Source organism: Macrotis lagotis, chromosome 1, assembly GCF_037893015.1.
Source record: "Macrotis lagotis isolate mMagLag1 chromosome 1, bilby.v1.9.chrom.fasta, whole genome shotgun sequence".
NCBI lineage: Eukaryota > Metazoa > Chordata > Mammalia > Peramelemorphia > Peramelidae > Macrotis > Macrotis lagotis.
In genome coordinates, this window is record NC_133658.1 from 64080755 (window position 1) to 64101979 (window position 21225).

Below are 21225 nucleotides of genomic sequence, written 5' to 3' on the forward strand. Positions count from 1 at the left end.
TAGAAAAGAGAACAGGCAACAGTGACTGTTTCTTTGGGGTAAAAGCTTAGGGAAGGAATGAGCCTCCTGAAGATTTTTTCTTTCTTTTTTTTTTTGGAGGGGGGTAGGGAGGAGTTCAGTCAGCCTCAGTGAGGACTCCCTTAGTCTCATTACTCCTGAATATGGAGGAGGATCAAGAAAAGCTGTCATGTAGAAGTTGATACTGAAGTTTGCATTTGGGGGGGGGGGTTGCAAGGCAAATGGAGTTAAGTGGCTTGCCCAAGGCCACACAGCTAGGTAATTATTAAGTGTCTGAGGTGGGATTTGAACTCAGGTACTCCTGACTCCAGTACAGGTGCTCTATCCACTGCGCCACCTAGCCACCCCTGAAGTTTACATTTTAATGGAATAAAGATTCTATGAGGTTAAGGTAAAAAGAGAGTGCATTCATAAGTTGCCCCTATTTTGCAGATGAAGAAATTGCAAGGCTCAGAGACTGAAAGAAACTTGTTCATAATAAATAGGAAAGCCAAGATTCAAATTCAGGACCTCTTTTTTATTTTATTTATTTATTTATTTTGAATTTTACAATTTTTCCCCTGATCTCACTTCCCTCCCCCCCACTCCCCACAGAAGGCAGTCTGTTAGTCTTTAGATGTTTCCATGCTATACATTGATCTAAGTTGAATTGATGAGAGAGAAATCATATCCTTAAGGGAAAAAAATACAGTATAAGAGATAGCAAAATTATATAATAAGAAAATGGTGGGTTTTTTTATAGCTAAAGAAAATAGTCTTTGGTCTTTGTCTAAACTCCACAATTCTTTCTCTGGATACATATGGTATTCTCCATTGCAGAGAGCCCCAAAGTGTCCCTGATGTTGTACTGATGGAATGAGCAAGTCCATCAAGGTTGGTCCTCACCCACATGTTGCTCTTAGGATGTACAATGTTCTTCTGGTTCTGCTCATCTCGCTCAGCATCAGTTCATGCAGATCCTTCCAGGCTTCCCTGAATCCCTCCCAAACTCAGGAGCTCTTGACAAGGCCAGCACTCTTCTCATACTGCCTACCTCTCTCTCTCTCTCTCTCTCTCTCTCTCTCTCTCTCTCTCTCTCTCTCTCTCTTCCAACTTTCCTTCTTCCATGAGAGTAAGGATGACTTTGCACAACCTTGCCGCACTTAAATCCAATTTACTTGCAAGTCAAGACATCACCCTTCTGATGTCATTGGTCCTCTGAGAATTAAGGACAAACAACAATTCTCCATCGATTCACTCTCTCTCTCTCTCTCTCTCTCTCTCTCTCTCCCCCCCCTTCTATCCCTCCCTCCCTCTCTCCATCCATCCCCTCCTGTTCCTTGTCCTATCCTGTGACAAGACAAAAAAGAAAAGTCGGAGGTCTTACATCCAGGAAGCTAAATGTCTAAATGGGAAGTTGATTGCACCTATAGAATGAGAAGAGAGCGTTAACCAATCAAGACAAGCTATAATTAGAGACATGTTTCAAATTGTATGAGTGTAGTGGTAACAATGGTACATTTTTGGAGGGTTTTTAACTTTTTCAAACGCTTTTAAATCTGTTATGTCATTCACTTCTCACAATCACTCTATGAGGCATCTAGTACATAGATTAATTTAATACATTTAATACATGAAAATAATGATGCTATTGAGGCATAGACTCGGAAAAGTGTCTAGGACAGGGGATATGAATCTAATAGTGAGATAGTTTCTGCCATCTAGTAGAGGACATAACACATAATGGAGAAAGGTGACCAGGAAAAGTCACAAGGGATTGGGAAGGGAGCCATATGGCACTAGACTGTCCTATTCCTTCCGGTTACCATAGAAATATTGATTTGATTATTAAACATGTATTGTTCCCTAAGCAAGAGATTGAAAGGGTCTGTGGGGTGGGGAGGTTGGGGTTTGCACGGAAACCAACAGGGCAGATTGCAAGATTTCAAAGCTGCTTAGCTATTGGTGTCCAGATGACTGGTTGGCTGGGAGCCAGGACACTCTCCATTACACCATGTTTTCTCCATGGACTAAATGTAGTGAAGAAAACATCAGACTTTTTCCCTCACTTAATCATTTTTTTCTAACTGCATTTAAAGATAGTTTTCAGCATTCGCTTTTATAAAATTGTGAGTTCCAAATTTTCCTCCTTCCTCAAGACAACAAGCAATCAGATATAGAATATACATGTGCAAGCATGTTAAACATATTTCCACATTAGACAGTTGTGAAAGAAGAATTAGAATTAAAGGGAAAAACCACAAGAAAAAAAAGTAAAAATAATATGCTTTTAATCTGCATTCAGACTCCATAGTTCTTTCTCTGACTGTTCTGTTCATCATGAGTCTTTTGGAACTGTCTTGGATCGGATTGCTGAGAAGAGCTAACTCCATCGTAGTTGATCTTCTCACAATGTTATTGTTATTGTATACAAAGTTCTCCTGGTTTTGCTCACTTCATTCAACATCAGTTCATGTTAATTAAGACTTGCCAGGTTTTTCTGAAATCCACCTGCTCATCATTTTTTCTAACACAATCATATTTCATTACATTCAGACAGCACAACTTGTATAGTCACTCCCCAATTAACCATCCCTTTAGTTTTCTTTTTTTCTTTTTTTATTAATTTTTATTAAAGATATTATTTGAGTTTTACAATTTCCCCCCAATCTTACTTCCCTCCCCCCACCCCCCCCCCCCCCACGGAAAGCAATCTGTCAGTCTTTACTTTGTTTCCATGTACCTTGATACAAATTGGGTGCAATGAGAGAGATGAGAGAGAAATCATATCCTTAGAGAAGAGACAAGAATAAGAAGTAACAAGATCAGACAGTAAGATATCTGTTTTTTTCTAAATTACATCCCTTTAATTTTCATTTCTTTGCCACCACAAAAAGAGCTGCTATAAATATTTATATATTTATATATAAATATATAAAAATTATATATATAAATATATTTACAAATATTTTTGTACACGTGGGCCCTCTTCCCTTTTTTATGATCTCTATGGGAAATAGACCTATTGGTGGTATTGGAAACGATTAGATCTTGAGTCCAAAGTCAGAAAGTTTCAAATTATGATTCAGTCACTTACTGACAATATGACTTTGGACAAGTCTGTTCCATCCTCTGGATTTCAATTTCTTCATCTATAAAATGAGAGGATTGAACTAGATAATCTCTTAGGTTCCTCCCAGAACTAAATCTATGATCCTATGACCCTGCCACTCTCTGAGCAAGTCAAGTGAAGCCAACAAGCATTTACAATAATTAAATTCTATCTACCTAGTACAGGCCTCTACCCTCTGGGAGATTACATTCTAATGGGGGAACACAGTCAAAATGGGAATGGCATTGTGGACACCATTTTATTTTAAGCCACCCTCTTGTGGTTGTGCCATTATGATTGAGTGTTATAATTTCATATAAAAGAGAATGTAAAGGGGATGAGGAAGGGAAGAACATTTGTTCTGGAGAGCATGCTGGCAAAGAATGAATAGTTAAAAACTGGTTTAATATAGGAAAGCAAGTCATGGTTCTAAAGCATCGAGCCTAGATTTAGGTAGCTCTCAAAACATCTGAGTTTTGCCAACAGCCTCGCATAGTGAGTAAAGTGCTAGACTTGAAACCAAGAAGGTCTGAGTTCATCCTATCTTTTATCATTTCTAGTTGTGTGGCCATGGGCTAGTAGCTTCAGAATAATACCTGTGATGTCTGCTGCACTGCAGGAGTTTGGTCATGAGGATTAAATGAAGTAGGCGTGGAAAATGCTTTGCAAATTTTGGAAGACACCTGGGTGACTCAGTGGATAGAACACTGAACCTTCAATCAAGAAGACCTGAGTTCGGATGCTGCCTAAGACACTTATCTGTATGACCATGAACAAGTCACTTGATTTTTGCCTGCCTTGGTTTCCTCATCTGTAAAATGAGGGCACCTACCTCCCAGGGGATTGTTGTGAGAATCAAAAGACATAATATTTTCAAAGCATTTACAAACCTTAAGCTATATAAAAGCTAGCTATTATTGTTAGTATTAATATTGTTATATGTCAGCTATTATTACTAACTTGTTTTGTGACCTTGAGCAAATCATAGAGTATCTCTGTAAGCATGGGGGCATTGCTCCTTGCTCTACCTATTTCAGAGTCATAAGAAAAGTGTTTTGTAAATCTTGATATGATTATTTCTTATCTATAAACTGAGAGTGATTTCGATCACAAGTCTGTTCAAACTTGAGTAGTTGACGTCCTGTGAAGTGGGTTTCCTCTTCCATAATCCTAATTTCCTAAAACAATAATCTCTTCCTGAAGAACATTTTTTCTTGCTTCCCCCCACTGGCCCAACTCTACTCTGCTCATCTCAATGGCACCAATCCCCCAATCTTAGTCACTGATTCAGGTCTTGCAAACCCCAACCCTCTCATGTGAAGATCTGTGTGTCTCCCTCTCAGCATGGGGATAGGACTAATGCCTATTTCATCCTTTCCAGGAGGCCTTGGGCCAGGGATCTGCAGGGGAGAGCATGAGTTTCCTGAGCCACGTTCCAGAGAAGTTTTTTTTTTCAATGTGGCCAGGTTCAAGGTCATGGACAAGGTCCTAGTCCTTTAAGCTTGACTAGCTGTGTTCCTACTTTGTTCACAGTACAAGGGTTAGGTGGAGCCTTGCTATAAAGTTTAGATCTGGAAATATTCTGTGCCATGTCAGAGGATCCCAGGATCGTCTATTTAGGACTGGAAGGGATCCAAGATGGTAGTTACCTGATTTTACAGATCTCGCCCACCCCCACCCCAGAACCTTGATTTGCCCAAGGTCACATAGGTGGTCTGAGGAGGAGCCAAAAACACAATCTCAATTTCTCTAACTTGGAATCAGAGTTTTCTGCACGAATACCCTTAGATTCAGGGGCAGATTAGAACAGTGGAAGTGGAAGAGGGGGTGGCTCTTAGAATGGAATGTCAGAGTTGGAGGGAGTCAGAGCTGGGAGGAAATTAAAATTTATGGAATGCTGACTATATCCTAGGCCCTGTGCTAAGTGTTTCACAAAATTTATCTCATTTGATCCTCATAGTAACTCTGGGAGGCAGTTGCTATTATCATTCCTCAGTTTTACAGAAGAAGAAATGGAGGCAGACAGAGGTTAAGTGAGTTATCCAGTGAATCACAAGGCTAGTTAAATGGCTGAGACTGGATTTTAACTTAGGTGTTTTTGACTCACTCTATCTAACACCACCAGCTATCTCAACTGTAAGACAGTCTGTTAAAACATAGAATGTTCAAACTAATAAAAATCTTAGAGATTGTTTTATCCCCTCCCCCCATTTTTAGATAAGGAAATTGAGACTCAAAAAAAGGGAAGTGACATGTGTGATCAAGGTCATATATTGATTAGTGACATCATTGACTTAAGTACCCCATCCTTCCCAGTGGGATGATGGTGTCCAGTTTTCTTTAAAATGTCCTGTGCCCAAGGTTATTTCTAACTACCTCCTCATTAGACCCTCCACTTTCTATACTAACTCATATCCAACAACCTCAGCCAGATCCTTCTCCTATACTTCTTTCCCAGGAATCTCTTGTTGTCTGGTCATGGATGATCTTACTTAAAATTAGGGAAGAAGAAAAAAGCTTGATGGCTATTTGGGATTGCCCTATTAGAATGACACCAAGTTGAAAAACATGAATGAAATGGCCAGTGTTTTCCTTCAAGAGATGGAAAGAATGGTTCAGCTAGGTGGTTTAATGGATAGACCACCAGCTCTGGAGTCAGGAGGATTTGAGCTCAAATCCAGCCTCAGACACTTAATAATTGCCTAGCTGTGTGACCTTGGGCAAGTCATATAAACCCATTACCTTAAATAATTTTTTTTAAAAAAAGAAGGAGATGGAGAAAGAGGGACAGTGGGAGAGAGTTACATCTTTTGACTTCCATGTTTCTGGCTCCTTGGGCAGCTCTCGAAAGGAGTTCTATTCTGGTTCTCTCCACTTCCTCAGTTACCTAGTTCCATCCAACCACAGTTGGATGTTATCTCAATGTTATCTCTCCGTTCCAGTTGAAATCATAATTGTGTAGAAGGGGAGGGAGGTTAGGGAGTGGGGTGCAGTGAGTGTTCAGGGAATCAAGAAAAGGGGTGGATGACATAACCAAGACTGAGCCATAGAAGGCCCTTGGGGAATTCTACCCATTGAGCCCTTTCCCAAGAAAGAGAACAACCTAGAGCAGAGCCCCAAACCCTTATCCAGGGACCGCTGCCAAAGAAGCTCATGCTAAAGCTAGAGCTATCAGACCTCAAGGTCTGGGGAGCGCTGAATAACAACTCATATTTCCTCAGGTTCTTGAAAGTCTTTTCCTCACCACAATCCTGTAAAGTAATATCATCTTCAGTTTTTAGATGGGGAAAATCAAGTTGTGGCAAAGTGAAGTGATTTACCCAGAAACCCACAGCAGCGTGTAAGAGCTGGGGTTTGAATTTATTTCCCTTGATGTCTAGAAGCAGCTAGGTGACTCTGAGTAAGTCACTTAACCTCAATTTGCCTCAGTTTCCCCAAATTATAAAATGGGGATAAAAGTCGCTCCTCCCTCCAGGGTTGTTAGGAGTTTCCAATGAGATAATATTTGTTAAGTGATTAGCCTAGCAGATAGTAGGTGCTAGATAAATGTTTGCTCATCAATTCCTTTTCAATCCAGGTTGATGATCACTGAAGTCTAACAACTGCTAACAGTGGCAGATCAAATCTTCCACCTCTCCCAGAGCCTCCTGGGAGACAAACCTTTCCAGGAGACTCTAGGGGAATAGACAGTGAAAAAGATAATGGATAAGGAAACCCTGAATTATCCAGTATTCTCAACAACAAAGATGGATTAGACTAAGACTACCTAAGGTTAAAGGGTCTGTAGAAATAGGGGTTTGAAGGTTAGGAGAAATTAATTAAATTGTACCCATTCTTCCCACCCTCCCCCAAAAGGAAAACCCATACTACAAGTGGGAGTATCTGGGCTGTCATTTTATGAGAAGAAAGATTGGTGGGGGGGGAACAGGAGTGAGACCAGTGAAGGAGCTAAACACGGAAAAAGCTTTGTTTAGAGGCCAAGGTGCTGTGACTACACTTGACGATGAAATCACTTATCCGATTCTTATCTACCAAGCAATAGTTACAGCTAGTCCAATGACTACGAGGACCATTCCAGCAAATCTAAGGACAGCAATAGAGACAGAGAAAGAAGGACCTTGGGATTATAGATATGAAACCAGAAAAGACCTAATAACCCCATCTTACAGATGAGGAAACTGAGGCCTAGAAAAGTAGCTGCCTACGAATCAGCAAGGTGGCCTTGCTGCTGATAGAACATAGGACTTGGAGTCAGGAAAAGCCTTCCTGGGCTGGGAGACTTTCACTCTCAAACTTAGCTTCCTCTCCCCTGGAGCTGGACAGAAAATGTCATGACTTTTGCCTTCCTTGTGGAAATGCCATTTCCTGGGTTGTCAGCTTGGTGGACACCAGACTTGAAGGAGCTCAATTCAAATCCAGTTAAGGCTGCTTACTAATTATGTGAGCATAGGCAGGTTACTCCCCTTTCTCAGTCTCAGTTTCCTCATCCATAAAATGGAAATAATATCTCCTTAGGATGTGTGTGAAATAATATAATTTATATAAAATACTTTGTAAACCTTAAGGTCCCATATAAATGTTAGTTATTATTATTATTAAATGATTTGCCCAGCAAAGGTAAAAACTGAGCCCTAGGTCCTCTCAATCTGAACCTGTGTTCTTTTTACTGTGTCATACTTCCTGGACACACTTGTTTTCATTCAGGAGAGGGAGAGGGAAAGTACAGTTTGGGGGTTGTTGCTGAGACAGACCACAGAATATTAGATCTGGCAAGTTCTCTGTCCTAGAACACAGAACATTAGAATACAGAATATCAGTGATGGAAAAAACTTAGAGTTCATCTATCAGGGGTTCTTATGAGGAAGTTTCAGACCCCTTCTCAGAAATGCATTTTTTAATGTACAAAAATATTTATAGCAACTCTTTTTGTAGTGGTAAAAAAATTGGAAAATTGAGGGGATGCCCATCAATTGGGGAATAGCTAAATAAATTATGGGATATGAATGTAATGGAATACTATTGTTCTGTAAGAAATCATGAACATGGGGAAAGCTAGGTTGTACAGTGGACAGAGTATTGGCCCTGAGTTAAAATCCGGCTTCAGCTTCACCTAGCCGTGTGACCTTGGGCAAGTAACTTAACCCCATTGCCTTGCCAAAAAAAAATCATGAGTATGTGGACTTCAGAAAAACCTGGAAAGACTTACATGAACTAATGCTGAGTGAAGTGAGCAGAACCAGGAGAACATTGTACACATTAACAGCAATATTGTGTGAAAATCAACTATGATAGACTTAGCTTTTCTCAGCAACACAGTGATTCAAAACAATTCTAAAAGACTTGTGATGGAAAATGTCATCTGCATCCAGAGAAAGGACTATGGAACCTGAATGCAAACCAAAGCATACACCTTTCACTTTTTAAAAAATTTGCTTTATGATTTTCTTTATCATGTCTTTTCCTTTTATTCTGATTCTTCTTTTACAGCATGACTCATATGGAAATATGTTTAATACAATTATACATGTATAACCTATATCAGCTCGCTTACTGTCTTGGGAAGGGGGGAAGAAAGGGAGGGAGAATGTGAAACTCAAAATCTTACAAAAAATGAAATGTAATTGGAAAAAAATTTAAATTAAAACTTCATTTAAATGCATAAAATTAAATACAGAGCATTCCAAAGGAAACTTAGTGAAATATAGCTATCACAGACTCCAGATTAAGAATTCCTGATGTGGTCTAACGCCATATGGATAGGGAAACTGAGTTCCAGAGAAGGGAAGGGATGTGCTGGAAATTATAATACAAAGAAGCAGACTTGAACCCAGACCTTCTGACTTGCTTGTTTTCTTTCCATCGTTAGACTGCTCTGCTAGATGGTCCCCAATAAGTGATAGAGCCCCCCCACTTGGGCTCTAGGCTATCTTGGGGCTGAGTCCTATTCTGTCCCTTGATGTTCTGTGCGCACACCCCAAACACACCAGTGCCACCCAGCTGGAAAAACCCCAACCTGAAGCCCAGCTCCCAGTCACACGGTCGGTAATCTCAGTCAGTGGTTCTCCTGAGTTAGTCATTGGGACTTTTCTTAATTAGAAAGTCAATCAGTAACTAATAAGCAGTTAGGGGCAAGCTCTGGTGAGTCAGGCCTCTGTCCTTCAGGCCCTGGAGGAGGTGAACGGAGTTTTCCTAGACTAAGACACCCTGCAGCTGGGACACTAGCCCAAGTGAGCCTCCTGTCCCTGTAGCTCCCCCAGAGCCTCCCTGGAGAAGGACCAGCCTGGAGATCTCTCTAGAGTGAAGACAATAGTAGGTAAGGTTGTCTATGACCAGAATGTGGATGGAGTCTAATATAGAGGCTAGAGATGGGAGGTACAGAAGCTGAGGAGCAAAGGAGTGCCGGAGAAGGGCCAGAAGTTAAGAAGAGAAGTAGTGACTGGAGAAGAGACAAAGTTCATCAGAGGGGGTTTGGAGAAAGCACTGGGGAGACACTGAGGCTTGAAGAGGGATATAGAGGGCAGGGGTTGAAATATAGAAGTAAAGGTGAGAAGATGGAGGTTAGGAAAAGGACTAACACTAGGGAGGGCAGAGGACTCAGAGAGGGATAGAGGTCAGGGAGAAGGGCGGCTAAGATGGAGGGTTTTGTAGATAGAACTGACTCCTGAAGGCCTTTCCCTAGACTAGGAATAACCACTATTCCTAAGGGCTCCAACCTCAAACTTTCAGAGCCTTAAGGATTCCAACCTCCAAAGCTCCATAAATTCTTGTTGGATTAAATTGAATAAAGGCTAAGATTTTTGACTTAGGTTGTATCCCTTATGGCTTTTCCACTATTCCACTGAACTTATCCCTTCTAGCAGCTTGAGGGAAGGAGAGTACATTATAGGAAGGGCCATGGGAGTAGAAGACATTTTCTGACCTCTCTTTGAAGGAGACATCATAGGTTAGGGAAGGCTAGAAATCAGTGAGGTCACACTAACAATGAAAAGTCATTCAGAGCTGGAGATGAATCTGGGACTGGATCTGGGTGCTAGCGCCAAACATGAGGTTCTGGAACCCACCTTTTGATTGCAATTCTAGAATTTTATTCATAGAATTTAAAGTTTTAAGGGAACAGAAAACAAATAGTACAACTCCCTAATTTCACAGATGAGAAAACATTTTAAGTTCCAGGAAAGGTACATGATTTGTCCAAGGTCACACAGATAGCTTGAACTCAAGTCTTTTGATTTTTTAATTCAGGTCTCTTTCTGCTATCCCCATGCTGCATCCCTTTCCCTGTGGTGTAATGTGAAGAAGACTTCTTTGGTTCTTTTTTTTTCTCTCTCCTTAGACTGAGGATTGTTTCAGTGACTATGTACTTATAGTCTAGGCCACAGCCACCAAAGTCTGGTTGATAATCTGCTTTATTCCCCTCAAGAATTTCTCTGGAACAAGTACTTAATAAATACCCTAGACTTTGACTTGACTTTGGAACAAGTTTTGGACTGCAGCAGTAGCCACTAAAAACAATTACCAGGCAACTATTGCATGCAAAGCCTTCTGAGAAAGACAAAGATGGATAAAACATTCCCTGCCCTCAGGAAGCTCCCAATCTGATCAGGGGTATGGATAGATATAAGAGATAAGTGCCAGAGAAGGGGTACAGTAAAGGCCAAGAAGAGGAGGTGGCTATCTTAGTAAGGGAGGAGGGGGTTACTGAGACTCAGCAACACCTTCCAAATTGTCAGCCCTTGGATTCTATTCCATGTTAGCTCTGTGACCTTGGGCAAGGTCCTGGGATCACAGATCAGAGCTGAAAGGGCCATCAGTTCCAACCCCCTCATTTTATACTTAAGGAAAATGAGACTGAGAAGGATTAACTCTTCCAGGGACAAACAATTTAAAAGTATCTGGAGCCCAAATCTGAACTTGAGGATTCCTAACTCCAAGCCCCGAACTCATCACTATACTCCCTAGTCACCAATTTCCTTTTTTTTTATAAAGAAGGGATTATACTAGAGGATTTCTAAAATCTTTTTCATCTTAGAATTCTATAATACCATGAAGTAAATAGAAGTGAGGGAGAGTGGTATAGGGCATGATAGGATGGAAAGAACAATGAATTAAAATCAATTTGGCCTCAGCTCTATTATCTACTTACCTTGGGCAGGTCATTTCCACCCCCTGGGTCTCAGTGTATTCTTTTGCAAAAAGGAGGGGTGAATCTAGATGAATTTCTTTGGACCATTCCAATTCTCAGTCTAGAAATCCTATGTAAAGCTTTAACTGGGGGTGAAATAATCAGTGTTTTGTACCAGGGTGCCAAAAATTAGAGGGTACTCACAATACAAACTTTCTTTCCCCAGATAGCAACTTCCCTGAAAACATTTTCTCAGTAACTGTGAGTATTCTGGTAGTATAGGAATTTTCTGGTGTTCTTGGGGGGATTCCTTCCCCTGAAAACCATACCCAGATAAGTTCTTCTCTGTTCTTCCCAACCCTGACCCTTTCATTACTCTAAGTAGAAAAATTTCTAGTTATAACTCCGATCTGATGATTGGCCTGATTGAAGCATTGGATGTGAAATAAGGTTGGCATGGTAGGCTGAAATCAGCATGGACACCAAACCAAACAATTTAGCTTTTATTCAGGTGGGCAACGGGGCATCCTTGAAGTTGTTTGAATAGAAGAGTGACATTTTCAAGGCTATTCTTTAGAAAGATAAATGGGTGCAGGTACCATTCAGAGGCTCCCACCATAGATGGGGGTAATGTATTGGGCAGTGGCAATGCAGAGAAGGGGGCACTTGGGTGAGAAACTGCTGAGATGTAAGCATTAAAACTTGATGGCTAATTAGATGTAGAAAGTGAGAGAGAAGGACGAGTCAAGCTTGGCTTTGAATCATTGCTCTACTTGGACAAGTAATTTTCTACTGTGGGTCTCAGTTTCCTCCTCAGTAATTTAAGGGTATTGAATCAGATCAGGGGTCCTTAATCTGAGATGTATGGATTGCTTTTCCTTGAATGGGATCCATGGACAGATTTCAGGAGGGCTGTGAATTTGAATAGGAAAAAAATACATATTATTTTCACTAAATTCGAATTGATCTGTAGAATTTCCTAAAAAATTTTAAAACTTTCCTGAGAAGGGGTCCAATGACTACCTAGGGGGCCTTAACAAAAGTTAAGAAGCCTTGCTGTAGAAAAATCTCTTAAGAGCCTTTTAGTTCTAAATCCTATGATTCAATGCAATTCACATGTGGAGATAATTACAGAACACTGAGCTCTGGGACCTTGAACAGTCCCAAGAGAATACTCAATTGGAGTTTTGGTAGATTAGCAGAGTCTATTTATGGGGCATTGTTGATTCTCACATTATTCAACGGGAAGTTATTTGGTGCTGAGGGTCTCCCTAGGGTTGCAGGCAAACATCATAACTACTTCCCTTCACCTCTTACACAGTGACAATGGCCTGAGAACTCTCTAGACCTGGTACCTGGCTTAAATGCACTACTTTTTTTTTTTTAGGTTTTTGCAAGGCAAATGGGGTTAAGTGGCTTGCCCAAGGCCACACAGCTAGGTAATTAGTAAGTGTCTGAGACCGGATTTGAACCCAGGTACTCCTGACTCCAAGGCTGGTGCTTTATCCACTACGCCACCTAGCCGCCCCAAATGCACTACTTTCAAAAGTCATTGAATCTAGTGAGGTTTAGTCAGTGGAAATAAAAGAGAAGAGCTCTTCTGAGAGATTTAAAACTCCCTGAGTCTTAGTTTTCTCATCTGTTAATTTTTTTAAAGAGAGATATTCTCTAAGGCATGATCCCCAATTTTTTTAAATTGGGCATTCCTATCAATAAAAGATGTTTGATCCCATTTCCCCAATATAAGTATATTTTTATTCATGTAATATATCTACTTTACTAATAATTATGTACAATATAAAACACAGAAAATTTTAAAAGGATGACATAAATATGTCATATTTTGAAAATATTTTATTTGTTAATTTCAACAAAATGTTATTTGTAGTGATTTGCAGATATTTTAGTAAGAGCATTGCTTTTTCAAATTTTGGTTTAATGCTATGATAACAATGATTTCAAAGCTGGATTTTATAAATTCATGCCATTTTAATGCTTGCTTTTCAAGGTTTTTGAAGTAAAAAAAATATCTCACAATGATATAAATCTCCAAATAAAAGAAGAGCCTCATTGGCTGTTCTCACTAAATCATGAGAATCATTTTCTAATATCATCAACCAATTTTACAAAAGGTTTTTTTTTGTGGGGGGGGTTGGCTCACAAATTTCCATCTTCCTTGATGTCAATCAATTCTTCCAAATTAATCAGAAGGTGTCATATTTTCATATTTTTAATAAATAGAACTTACTGAAACTCTCTCCATTTGGAAGTGTTTTAACATGGTAAAATTTTGTTTCCAAGTTTTAAGTTGGGTAGATGTGACATATTAATATAATGACCTAGAGAGGAAAAAGTAAGCAAGAGCAAAGGATGATGGACAGTGTCAGAAGAGGCAGAGAGCACAAGAAAATATGGGGACTGATAAAAGGGCATTGCATGTCAATGAAGAGATCATTGGTAACTTTGGAAAGCAATGTCTCATTTGAGTGAAATGACAGGAATAACAAGGAAGTTGAGAACCTGGGATTCTGGAAGAATAGTGGTGTTCTTGACTGAAAAAGGCAAGTTCAGAAGAGAAGTGGATTTGGGGAGGAAAGACAATATAATGGAGTTGTCAGTTCAGATCACAACCCATCACCCTATCCCACCAAAAATGAAAAAATAAATCTTACCAGACATTGTCCTATATTATAGAACCCAATCTTTCAGGGCACCTGATACAAAATGGATGTGGTTGGGAATCTGAGTGTGGGTATTCTTTGGGGAGGGGGGAGGGGGGATTTTACTGTAGTTATTGAAGTTAGGTTATAACTACCCAAAGGGTCCAAAGACTGGCAGAGGGGGCACAGCTTCTTGTTAATGGGTGAAGGAAGTGGTTAAGCTGTAGTAGAGATAAGCCCTGAGTTTAACTGTCACTGAAAAGGTGGGTGTGAACCCAATCTTTCCACATTCCTTTGGGATGATACCATGGTCTGCTGAGGTGGGGTAGGTATAACCCTCATTTTAAAGACCAGTGTTCTAACTGCTTCCAACTCTCAAATCCTTGGTCCTTAGAATAGTCTTTTGGTTCTCTGGGCAGGCCAGATTTCTGGAATATTATCCATTATGATCATTACATTTCAGGAAGGACCTCACCAGGTTCCAACAGGTCCAAAGTATAGTGGCTGGAATGTTGAGGGGATTCCGAACCAAACCATATAAACAATTGGAGACATCCAACCTGTAGAAGAGAAGTAGGGTAAGGAGACAAGAGTGTTGAATTCAACTACTATATTAAATTAGGGATTGTATTATTTTTTCTGTTTGTCCTTCATTTTCAAAGAAGACTATGGCATCAGGGAGGTGATGCCATGACAAGCACTTGAGATGGATTTGAGTGAGGGTTGTTGTGCTAAGTCACCAGCCTCACTTTCTCCTCCAGAGCCACCAGGGTCCAGTGGCCTGATATGGATCAGGACAACTGGAGACAGTACATAGGTCTAAAGTTGGAAGGGCCTTCAGATACCAATCCAGTGCAACTCTTCATTTTGCAGATGAGGAAACTGAGGCTGAAGGAGTATAAGGGATTTCCAAAGATCATTTAAGTGGAATGCTTATGAGGTGGGATTCAAACCTGAGTTAGTGGTCAATAGACATCTGCCAAGCACTTTCTGTGCTAAGAACTATGGATAAAAAGTTTTTTTTAAAAAAAGGAAGGGAAGAAGTCTTTGTTAAGCATCTATTATATGCAATGCACTATAGTAAAACTTTACAAATATCTCATTTGATAGTATAACAACATGGGGAGGTAGGCACTCTTACTACACCCATTTCACAATTCAGGAAACTGGAGTTCTGGGAAACAGGTTAAATGACTTCCTCAGGATCACACAGTTCATCAATGTCTGATGTGGTATTTGAACTCAGATCTTCTTGTCTACAGGCCCAGGCTTCATTCGCTGTGCCTTCTAACTGCTCTATTCTCAGGGAGTATTTACTGCAGTGGGATTCACTGAATTCAAATAAATAAAAGATAGATACAGAATAGAGGAAAGGCAATCTAAAAGGAGAAGCCAGTGGCATCTGGAGGGGAACCGGGAAGGGCTTTTTGAGGAAGATGGGCTTGGAGTTAAAACTTGAAAGAAGCCAGAAAGCTAAGAAGTGGTAGTGAAGGGGTCCAGTGTTCCAGGCCAGTGAAAAAACTCAGAGATGGAGCATTTTGATTGTCTATCAGTATGCTAATGGAGCAGAACTGTGGAGGGGAGTGAACCTGTAAGAGAACTGGACTATAGGAGATAGGAAGTAGCCAGGGAAGGAAGAATTTTAAACACCTGCCCTCAGAGCGCAGGAACCATGAGAATGGATTGAGCAAGAGTTCAGGGGTCACATGGTGGGAACAGATTTTAGAAAAATCCCCTCTGGTAGCTGAGAGCAAACTGGACTGAGGTAGGGAGAGACCTGAGGCAGAGGACCATTTGGAAGACTGTTGTCATAGTCCAAGAAAGAGGGGATGGTGGCAGCTTAGTAGGGATAGAGATGTATAGGAGACATGGAAAGGGATTGGATATGTAGTTAAGGATATATTCCTCCCCTTTCCCTTTCTCTTACTTCCTTTTCTTTTATCTTCTTCCTCTCTCTGACACATACACAAACATACACACACACACACACACACACACACACACACACACACACACACAGACTCACAGACATCCACATCCACATCCACAGACACTACTAGAGCCTCCCCGTTTGGGATTTTCTTGGTATTTATACCAAGTGGTTTGCCATTTCCTTCTCCAATTCATTTTATGGAAGAGAAAACTGAGGCAAACTGGGTCAAGTGCCTTGCCCAGGGTCATATAGATAGTAAGCATCTGGGATCAGATCTGAACTCAAGAAGATGAGTCTTCCTGTCTCCAGGCTTGGTACTTTAGCCACTGTACTGCTTTGCTACCCCTATATTCATATACATACCTACATACAAACACACAGAGAGTGGGAAAGAGTATGTTGCACCCCCCATTAAACTGTGAGACCTCAGGGACCCTCTTGTTGTCTTTCTTTTTATCCCCAGTGCCTAGTAAACACTCAATAAAATACATGTTGCCTGATGACACTAAAATTGTAGACCTGGTAGTTGAAGATAGTGGTATCCTTTAGTAATTGGAAAATTCAGGCCTCAGACTCTAGAGTCTGTCTTCCCATAGTACAATTTGTCCTTTAACTGGATTATGAAGAGAAAAGATCTCAAAGGGGTCAAAGTTTAGAGAGAAGGAGGGGAAGGGACTGAGATTATTTCAGAGCTTGGGTCTGGGAGAAAGGTAAAGCTGACCAGGAGGCTACTTGTCTTAGACCCAGCCTCCTTTCTTTCAGTGCAAGGCCTCCAGGGATGTTTGCCATCTTGTTCAGCATCTTCTGCTCTTTCATCTGCCAGGTGAGTGACGGACATGACTTCTCCTTGGGGCCCAGCCCAGAAGGGTGGATGTCACCTGTCCTCACTATGGGGTCATGAATGACCAACCAGCCATGGCCTGATTTCAGAAAGTGTGGGAAACACTCCAGGTTTGATTTTTCTTTTTCATGTGAGCTAAGCATACACTAAAGGCACAGTTTGGTCAAACCGAGGACCAGGGTAAGTCCAAGGAAGTCAAAGAGACCTGCTTAAGAGATTGCAGATGAGAGAAAACAAGCTTATTTGGATGGTGAATACAAAACATAAACATATGAGGAAAATGAGGAATAGCTATAAACCTAGTAAAATAGGGTCAAGAAGCCTGGTGCTAATTTCAGTTCTTCCCCTGACTCACTGTGTGACTATGGACAAGTTATTTCCTCTCTTTGAACCTCAGTATCTTCTCTGAAGTCTCTAAGGTCTCGTAGAGTATGGAGAGGGTCCTGGATTTGGGAAACCTAGATCTAAGTTTTGCCTCTGAAACAAGATGATCATGGGCAAAGTGCCTAACCTCTCCATGCTCAAGCAACTCTCTTAAGGTTCTAAGTCATAAAGGAGTTGCTCAGCTGCATTGGTAGAGGGAATTTCCATATAAGGAAGTTCTCTGAATTGATGAAATAATGACTTGTGGCTCAGTCTCTATGGTTCCTTCCAGTTTTAACCCCTATGATTCAAATGTAGAATGCCTAAGGACATGAGACTGGGGCATCCTGGAAAAACCAATGCCTTTCTTGCTCCATCTCTCCCATTTCTTCCCCATCTCAGTAAGGATGTCCTAGAATGCAATGAACCCAATACTGGGCTACCTTGGAGCAGATCCTTAGTACTTTGGCTATTGAAGATGAGATTAACAGCCACATTGCCACTCAGAGGCCCACTCAGCAAAGGGATTGACACTATAGGGGGCTAGGAATGTTGGAATATCATGAAGTCATGATGGCCTAGAGACAGACTGACAAAAGTCTTTTTTTCATATACTCCTTTAAGGTTCACAATTTAATTAACCAAATATTTATAAAGGGCCTGTTTCCTGTAAGCCAAAGGATAGCAAAGCATCATGCAAAGATAGCCAACCTCTATCAGCAAACCTTGTTTCAAGTCCTGATTCTGACAAGTGGGTTACTTGGTAAGCATTTATGAAGCACCTACTGCATGCCAGTCACCATGCTAAGCATTGGGGATACAAAAGAAAAGCAAAAAAAAAGGAAGGGAAAGGAAAGGAAAGGAAAGGAAAGGAAAGGAAAGGAAAGGAAACGAAACGAAACGAAACGAAAGGAGAAAGGAAAGGAAGAAAGGAAAAGAAAGGAAAAGAAAAAGGAAAAGAAAAGAAAAAAGAAAAGAAAAGAAAAGGAAAGGAAAGAAAAGAAAAGAAAAGAAAAGAAAAGAAAAGAAAAGAAAAGAAAAGAAAAGAAAAGAAAAGAAAAGAAAAAAGAAAAGAAAAGAAAAGGAAAGAAAAGAAAAGAAAAGAGGGAAAAAAAGAATGGAAAAAGACAGTCCCTGCCCTGGAGAAGCCCATAATTTGATGGGGGAGACAAAATGCAAACTATGTACAAACAGGTTTATGCAGAGGATAAATAGGAAATAATCAATAAGCAGAAGATAATAGTCATCCTAAGTGACTTCAATGTGCTTGCCTCAGTTTCCTCATCTGTAAAATGAGATGGAGAAGGAAATGTCAAACCACTCCAATATCTTTTCCAAGAAAACCCCATTTGAGGTCAAGAAGAGTCAGACATGACTGAAATGACTAAACTACAACAAAAGCCCTCTTCTAAGGGAGAGACTGAGTGGGGAAATAGAATCAATGAGACTTGACCTCAATCTTATATGCTAGCTAGTACTAAGATCATTATTCCTACTCTACAGATGAGGAAAGACTCTGAGAGATAAAAATAACTTGCTCCTGGTCACACAATTAGTAAATGTCTGAGCTAACATAGCTCTCCTGACTTTAAATATACTCTGACACCATGCTATCCCTCTAGTGTACTCTGACAATAGCATTTCCTTATTTATATAATAAGGGAGGAAATGGAGACTTTGGAACTGTCTAGCTTGACTACCCCACTCAAAGTCACACAGGGTCAGCTTTTCTGACTCCAGATTTGTTGTTCTTTCCCATTATACCCAAAATCATCTTTTTTTTAATGTTCTTTTGGAAGCAATAACTTGGGGCTCAGGACATCTTTCCCCACAGGTTGTTTCTGAAGCTGTCACCAGTGAGCTCTATGTGGAAGTTCCAGAAAATTATGTAGGAAATTTTCCTTTGTACCTGAAGAAGGTAATGAGGACCTATTACCACAGACCTTGAACTAGAGGAAAACGTGGGAGGGAGGGAGGGAGAATGAAACTTAAGTCTTGTTTTGTATAATAACTTCTTGTGTTTGTTGTTAGGGGTGGAGGTACGGTTTGGGATAGATTTGCATTTTAGTAGGGGATGTCAAATGAAAAAAAAAGTGGGATTTCAAGCATCTTTGGCCTGAGACATTTGGAGAAAGGGAAACTTTCTCAGCTGCATTGAAATCATAAGTCGGGAAGCTGCTCCACCCACTGCCATCCCTAATACATACATACATATATACTTACATGTGGACTGTGGACCACTGAACCCAAGAGATTCCCTTCTAAGTAAAGCCCTCCTCTCATCACATACCCACCCAACTCCACCAAGACCTCTCCTTAAGGTCCCAGCTCCCACATCATCTTCAAAAGCCAGGAAACTCAGCAATCCTCACTCTCAGTCACATTTCCCCCTCTCTGTTCTTCCTCTCTTTCTGACCTTTCTCTCTGTTCTCTGGCCCTATCCACCTCAGCTGAAATTGCCTGCTGTGCATTCAGAAGGCCCTGCTGTGGTCCACGTGGCTGGCCAAGAAGTTGCAGAAGGTCTTTTTGGGGTGGAATCTGATTCTGGCTTCCTCTTTGTGACCAGGCCCCTGGATCGTGAAGAGCAGGCCCAGTACAACCTTCAGGTATCAATCCCTGACCAATTCCCATGGACCTCAGGGAACTGGGAACACCTGCAGGCAGTATAGGACAGAGCATCAAGTTTACAGTAGTTCTGTTGTTGAGTCCCAGCTTTGACACATGCTAACCCTGCGAACCCAAACAAGTCACTTGTTATTCACCCTGAGCCTTGGTTTCCTCATCTCTTAAATAAAGGTATTAACATGTCCCCTATGTTGGGAGAAAAGTGCTTTGTGCATCTTAAAGTGCCATAGCAGATCCTACAAGAATGCTCATTGTTGACTTGTTGCTTATGGATATGAGTTGCTATTACTTGGGAAGAGATAGATCCTTGTCTCCCCAGGTTTTCACCTGTTCAATTAAAAAAAAAAAAACATGATGCTTCCTTCAGGGAACTAATTCATTTTCTCCGGTTCCCATGGTGACCTCCCAGGTGACAGTCACTGCTGAAGATGGGAGTCTCCTCTGGGGCCCACAGCCTTTGATAGTATATGTAAAGGATGTGAATGACCACATGCCCCAGTTCACCAAAGATGAATACACAGGGATCCTGAGCCAGGGGACCCATGCTGGTGAGTGACTGTAAGGGTTGGGGGTTGGAGGGTCAGAATGGGCAAAATTTATGTTCTAGATGCACTTCATTCCATTGTTGAACATCCCTGGTGGTTACCCATTATTCCTTTCTGGAAGTCTGTTATTTTGTCTAAACTTGGAGGGAGGGGTCTTTGGGGATTAGAGTAAACATAGAGGAAGTCTTGGTGGACATACAGTTCATGCCTTTTCTGAACCTCAGTTTCCTCATCAATAAATTATGATTTTTATATCATCTACCTCAAAGAATTGCTGTGAGGCAAACTCTATAAATTGTAAAGAAATAATGGGGTTAGTATTAGTCATACTGTTCCTCCCCCTAAGTCCTGCCCTGATGTCTTATGGTGTATTCTTTCTTTAAAAAAAATGAGGGGTCACTAGGTGGCGCAGTGGATAGAACACTGGCCCTGGAGTCAGGAGGACCTGAGTTCAAATCCAGTCTCAGACACTTAATAATTACCTAGCTATGTGGCCTTGGGCAAGTCACTTAACTCCACTGCCTTGCAAAAACCAAAAGCTTCAGTGAACAGAAAACCTCAGGAACTCATGAAGACCATCTACCAATGTGAAAAGAACTTTAAATCTGCACCAGTGATAATGATCACTCCAACTGAGGGATATCACACACAGATTGTGAAATATTGATGATTAGCAGAGTTGGAGCAATAGACTGGAAAGTGTGTGTGTGTTAGAGGGTGAGTGAAAAAAGTAGGATGCTGTGAGGCGTCCTCATGGATAATCAGGACCTTTATGATGATAGCTAGCGTTTCTATAATGCTTTAAGGTTTGCAAAGAACTTTACAAATTTGGTTTCATTCGATCCTTAGAACAATCCCATGAGGTGGGCTCTATTCTTGCCCCCCCCTTTACAGATGATGAAACAGAGATTGGAATTAAATGGTTGACTCAGGTCACATACTTATCAAAGGTCTGAGACTAGATTTGAACTCAGTTTTCCTGATTCCAAGCCTATGCCACTATCGTCATTATGGTATAATGGAAAGA

The 21225-nt window shown here is 40.8% G+C and overlaps 1 protein-coding gene across 3 annotated transcripts in view; it reads left to right on the forward strand.

Moving 5' to 3' along the window:
* The first annotated feature begins 9237 nt into the window (after positions 1-9237).
* Positions 9238-21225, forward strand: part of CDH16 (cadherin 16) — a 40498-nt gene continuing 28510 nt past the window's right edge. Inside the window, exons 1-6 of one of the 3 annotated variants that reach the window (XM_074202959.1) lie at positions 9238-9422; positions 14355-14469; positions 16587-16647; positions 18863-18946; positions 19479-19634; positions 20063-20201. In XM_074202959.1, the coding sequence (XP_074059060.1) occupies positions 16603-16647; positions 18863-18946; positions 19479-19634; positions 20063-20201 (424 nt within the window). In that variant the 5' untranslated portion in view covers positions 9238-9422; positions 14355-14469; positions 16587-16602. The remainder of the gene's footprint in view (positions 9423-14354; positions 14470-16586; positions 16648-18862; positions 18947-19478; positions 19635-20062; positions 20202-21225) is intronic. The other 2 variants (XM_074202967.1, XM_074202954.1) reach the window with 2 other exon arrangements.